This window comes from Emiliania huxleyi, assembly GCF_000372725.1.
Source record: "Emiliania huxleyi CCMP1516 chromosome Unknown EMIHUscaffold_1273, whole genome shotgun sequence".
Taxonomy (NCBI): Eukaryota; Haptophyta; order Isochrysidales; family Noelaerhabdaceae; genus Emiliania; species Emiliania huxleyi.
The window spans coordinates 5,549-9,963 of record NW_005201314.1 but is presented as its reverse complement, the minus strand read 5'-3'; the positions used below and the strand labels follow the sequence as shown (position 1 = coordinate 9,963).

Below are 4,415 nucleotides of genomic sequence, written 5' to 3'. Positions count from 1 at the left end.
CGACTCGGCTGCGCCGCCTCCTCGCCGCCGAGTGCTGCGAGCGTCGAGCGAGTCGCCGGCGAGCCATCCGCCACAGCCTTAGCTGCCGGTCCACGCACTCCCAGGCACACGAAGGGACCCAGCAGCGTCGCCGCACGCGTCTGAGCCACGCGTAGGCGATGCAAACAGGCTGTGACATCACCTGGCAGAGCCTCGACGACTGCTCGGTGCGGAGTGTACTGTTGCGAGGCGCCGCTGGGCGGCGGCGCGCGGCTCCTCGCTGCTTCGGCGCGCCGCGCTGGCGCTCTGCGGCGAACGGTGCGCTCGCCGTTGCCTCGCTCGTGGACGTCCCATCGAAGCACGCGGTGCGGCGCCTCTCGGTGGGCCCGTTGCGCCTCTCACTCCCACACACTCCCTGCTCTCTCCCGACCTCACTCCACGGTCGTGATCGTGGCGGCGATGCGCCGCAGGCGCTCGTCAACACGCGCGCGGCCGTCCCGCCGCGTCCAGGCGGCAAGCGCACCGTGCCATGCCCGTGCGGTGACGCTGCCACCGACAGCGCCACCACACCACACTCACGTGCCGCGAGGAAACGCCGCCACGTCGTGTGCGTGGCGCAGCTATCACTGGCGGCCGGCGCTCGTCCGGGTGATGGTGTCGCGGGCCGGCGCTCCAGTGTGTTGTCGAGATTCCGTTTTTGGAAAATTCATTCGAAAATTCTTTTCTTTTGAGCTTCTCACGTGGGATTGGTTACGAAACAAACGCAAGGTGGACAAACACATGAAAGATCACTCTCAAGATACGGCTCTATCCTGCACACCCGCCGCCTTGAGAGGGAGCGATCACTTGCGGCGGGGGCGCAAGTCGCGGTGGGCCTCGTTGTCCGACTGGAGGGGGAGGGTTGGCTCTGTCTGCACACCTGACGAGCTGGCCGCACCACCGCTTGTGCAGGGTGCGTCTGACATCAGCGAGTCTAGGCCTGGGTTTGGCTTGTGCTCGTCGTCATCAGAGTCGCCAAACAGGTCGTACTGCCTCACGTCGGCCAGAGGCCCAGAGCCGCTGATGGGCTGCAGCAGGCGGGGCAGGGGTGGCGTCAAAAAGGATGAAGAAGGGGCGGGAGGGGGGGGGGGGAGGGGGGGGGGCTGAGCACCGGCGGCTTGAGGTCAGGCGCGAAGCCGAGGAGAATCTTTTCGTTGAGGACTGTCTCCAGTGAGGGCTCACCAATGATCTTGCCGCGGAGGTGCCGGTTGTAAAGTATGTTTGCCAACGTGTCGGCGGCGACGTGCTCCAGGAAGTAGTCGTCAGCCGCAGCGAGCACGCCCAGGAAGTCGATCTTCTCTTGCACCGGCATGGTGGCGGTCTTGAGCGTCTCGTGGATCGGCGTGATGGACGAGTCGTCGCGCCCCGTCGGATCCCACGCGCACTGGCCGAGGAGCTCTTGCAGCAGGCGCAGCTTGTCGGGCTGGTCGGGCGCCCGAATCAGGGCGCAGACAGCCTGCGTTTGCGCGAGCACGGCGCTCTCGGCCTCCTTGTTGTTGTGCCAGGTCGCGGCGAGCCCCGCCGCAAAGGGGCCGTCGAGACGGAGCAGCGCCTCGGACACAATCGGCACGCCGCCAGCAAAGGCTACGTCCGGCTGGATGGTGTACGTCCGGATGGCCCGCCCAGACGCGTCAAGGATCGCGTGAGCAGGGTGTGCAACGCGGCGGACCATCTCGCAGGCTAACTTTCTTTTTGATAGCACTTTCCTGAAGCCTTCACGAGTACCTCTGACTGTACTGAAAAAGAAGAAACGCAGATCGGCACGTGAGTATGCCCCTCTCCTTACCGACCGCTGTCAACAACGGGGAGGAGATACCGCACCCTGGGCTACAGCAGCTTCCAGACCTGGTCGTGGGCCTCTGGCAGGCGGCAGAGGGGCGCATGATTGCGCGGTATCTCATCCATTGGGCGCGCGGCCACCAGGGAGGCTGCGCCTGCGCGACAGCTGAGGATGCGGACACGCTCTGCTGCGACAACCGGTTTTTCGACGCGTACAACCTCGAGGACCCCGTCCTGACGGCAGCCGTGGAGTCGCCTGAGTTCAGGGCCGCGGCCGAGCGGGTCTGGGCGAGCTTCTCCGTCTCCGCAAACAAGTGCCTCAAGCAGTGGGGAATCCTCGGTCAGTACCTCGCACTTTGGCAGCAGAGGGCAAGCACATCCGACGACGTCGAGAACGTGCACGAGCACGGGGAGTGTTGGACCCCCTTCGATTCGCTGCAGCACGGACCCAACGGCCACCCCGAGGGCATACCCCGCGACTCCAAGGCGGTGACGTTCTACAACTGCAACAACATTGTGATGGCCAAGATCAACGTGGAGGGGTCATGGGACCTCCTCAACGCTGCCCCAGGCGACTTTGGCGATGGCTTCATTTTTTGGGTCAACTTCATTCTGATTGAGGTGGCCCACCACCCTGCCCAGATGCGCCCTCTCGCCCGTCTCTCTCACCCGCTCTGCTTGCCCTCCCGGGCACTCATAGGATGGCCGGGTCAAGGGCTCCCTGGAGTGGCACTTTGACAAGTCGCTGCTCGAGGCCAACGAATTCTGGAAGGTAGGCCCCAAACTTCTCAGTATGGCTGGTCCGACAGACCACACCCTGCAGGGCCGCGTCACCGCAGAGGCCGCGGTGCAGCTGCTCACACGCATGTGTGACAAGGCCTCCAGCCAGGCCAACCACGGACTCCGACTCAAGATGCGGCTCCACCAGTGGAGCCAGTAGGCCCTCCACCACCCTGTCTGTTGTGTGATGACGCAAGGGTCCCCCCCCCCTTGTCCCGCCGCCTCATGTGTGGGGAGAAGCTCAACTTACGTTTGTGTTGCTTTTCTGTCGTTTGTGTTATAGTCAGAAGCTGCGCAGGCCGTCTCGTTTGCAAAAAAAAACCGTTTCCCACAACATGTGCCACACACGGCGGCTCCGGCCGCGGCACCTCTCGATGGGTTCCACTTTCTACGCACACCGCCCACACGCACAGGGGATCACAGTGGGTCTCACGTAGATCACATACCCTCTCACGAGACACAGGCCCTAACCGCAAACACCGGGGAAGGGGCGCTTGGGAGCGGGGGCGGGGGCGGGGGCGGGGGCGGGGGCGGCGGCGCGCGCGCGCGAGGGGTGGGGACGCTGCCGTGCGCGCTGCGCGCGTACGCGCGCACCACACACCACACGGAGGGAGAGACGGCGAGGAGGCGGCGGCGGCGGCGGCGGCGGCAGCGCGCGCGCGGCGCGCGCGACGGCGGGGGGGCGGAGCAGCGACCGCTGGCGCGGCCGCTGCTCCGTCTGTGCCAGACACGCGCGCTCTGCGCCGCTGCACAGAGCGCGCGTCAGGAAGGGGGCAAGCGTGGCGGCGCGGGACGCGCGGCGGCGGCGGCGAGCAGGCGAGCGCTCCGTGCGCGGTGAGGCGGCCGGGCGAGGGCGCGGCGGGTGACGGGTCAAGGGAGCAGCCCACACCCGGCGTCGCTTTTTGAGCGACGCTGTGGTACGCCTGCGCAGGGGCCGCAGGGCGGTCAGTGGTGGGGCGAGGCGGTGCCGGCCGCGGGCCGGGTGCAAGGCGCCGGCCTCGGCGCCGCCTCGGCGCGCCGCACGGGCCGCGGCGGGTGACGGGTCAAGGGAGCAGCCCACACCCGGCGTCGCTTTTTGAGCGACGCTGTGGTACGCCTGCGCAGGGGCCGCAGGGCGGTCAGTTGTGGGGCGAGGCGGTGCCGGCCGCGGGCCGGGTGCAAGGCGCCGGCCTCGGCGCCGCCTCAGCGCGCCGCACGGGCGCGGCGAGCCTCTGAGCGGGAGCCGAAGGTTAGCCGTGGTGGGAGGTGGTAGGTGGGTGGTGGGGTGAGTTGACTTTGCCGCAGAGGCCGTGTCCCTAGCTGTGAACAGCAAAACGAGACAGTATAAAATTCTTTCCGGGTTTGCCATGTCCGAGGCTGAGGCGCGCGAGGCTACCATCACCGAGATCTTGCACCTACAACGCGCGCTTGAGGAGATGAACTCAAAGATCTCTGAGGTCTCCACCGCAAATGCCGCCATCGCTACCGAGAATGAAACACTTGCCGAGTACATCGACCAACTCATGAAGCGCGCAGTATCGTTGGGCGGGCTGATCACCAGCAAAAAGCAGCAGGCTAGGAGTCCGAGGCACCACCCCTCCAGCAGCCGCCGCAGCGCCAGGACGAGCGAGCGAGCGCCGACTGCGCGTACGAGCCTCAGCTCAGGCGCCGTACCGGCGCCGCCGCCGCCACTGCAGCCGCCGCCGCCGCCGCCGCCGCCGCCGCCGCCGCCGCCGCCCCCACCGCCAGCCGCACCCCCGCCGCCACCTGCACCTCCGCCACCGCCACCCCAAACTGTGCCTGCACCAGGCGATCACACTGCATCGGATGGAGCCAGCAGTGTGGGTAGAGTGGCGAAC

At 67.1% G+C, this 4,415-nt stretch overlaps 1 protein-coding gene across 1 annotated transcript; it reads right to left on the bottom strand.

Moving 5' to 3' along the window:
- Window positions 1-729: 729 nt before the first annotated feature.
- On the bottom strand, window positions 730-1,690 carry EMIHUDRAFT_460522 (Hypothetical protein; the record flags this gene model as incomplete). Its single annotated transcript, XM_005789479.1, has 3 exons — window positions 730-772; window positions 943-1,046; window positions 1,130-1,690. 3 exons carry the CDS (start codon window positions 1,688-1,690, stop codon window positions 730-732), a joined length of 708 nt encoding a protein of 235 aa, XP_005789536.1.
- Window positions 1,691-4,415: the final 2,725 nt, after the last annotated feature.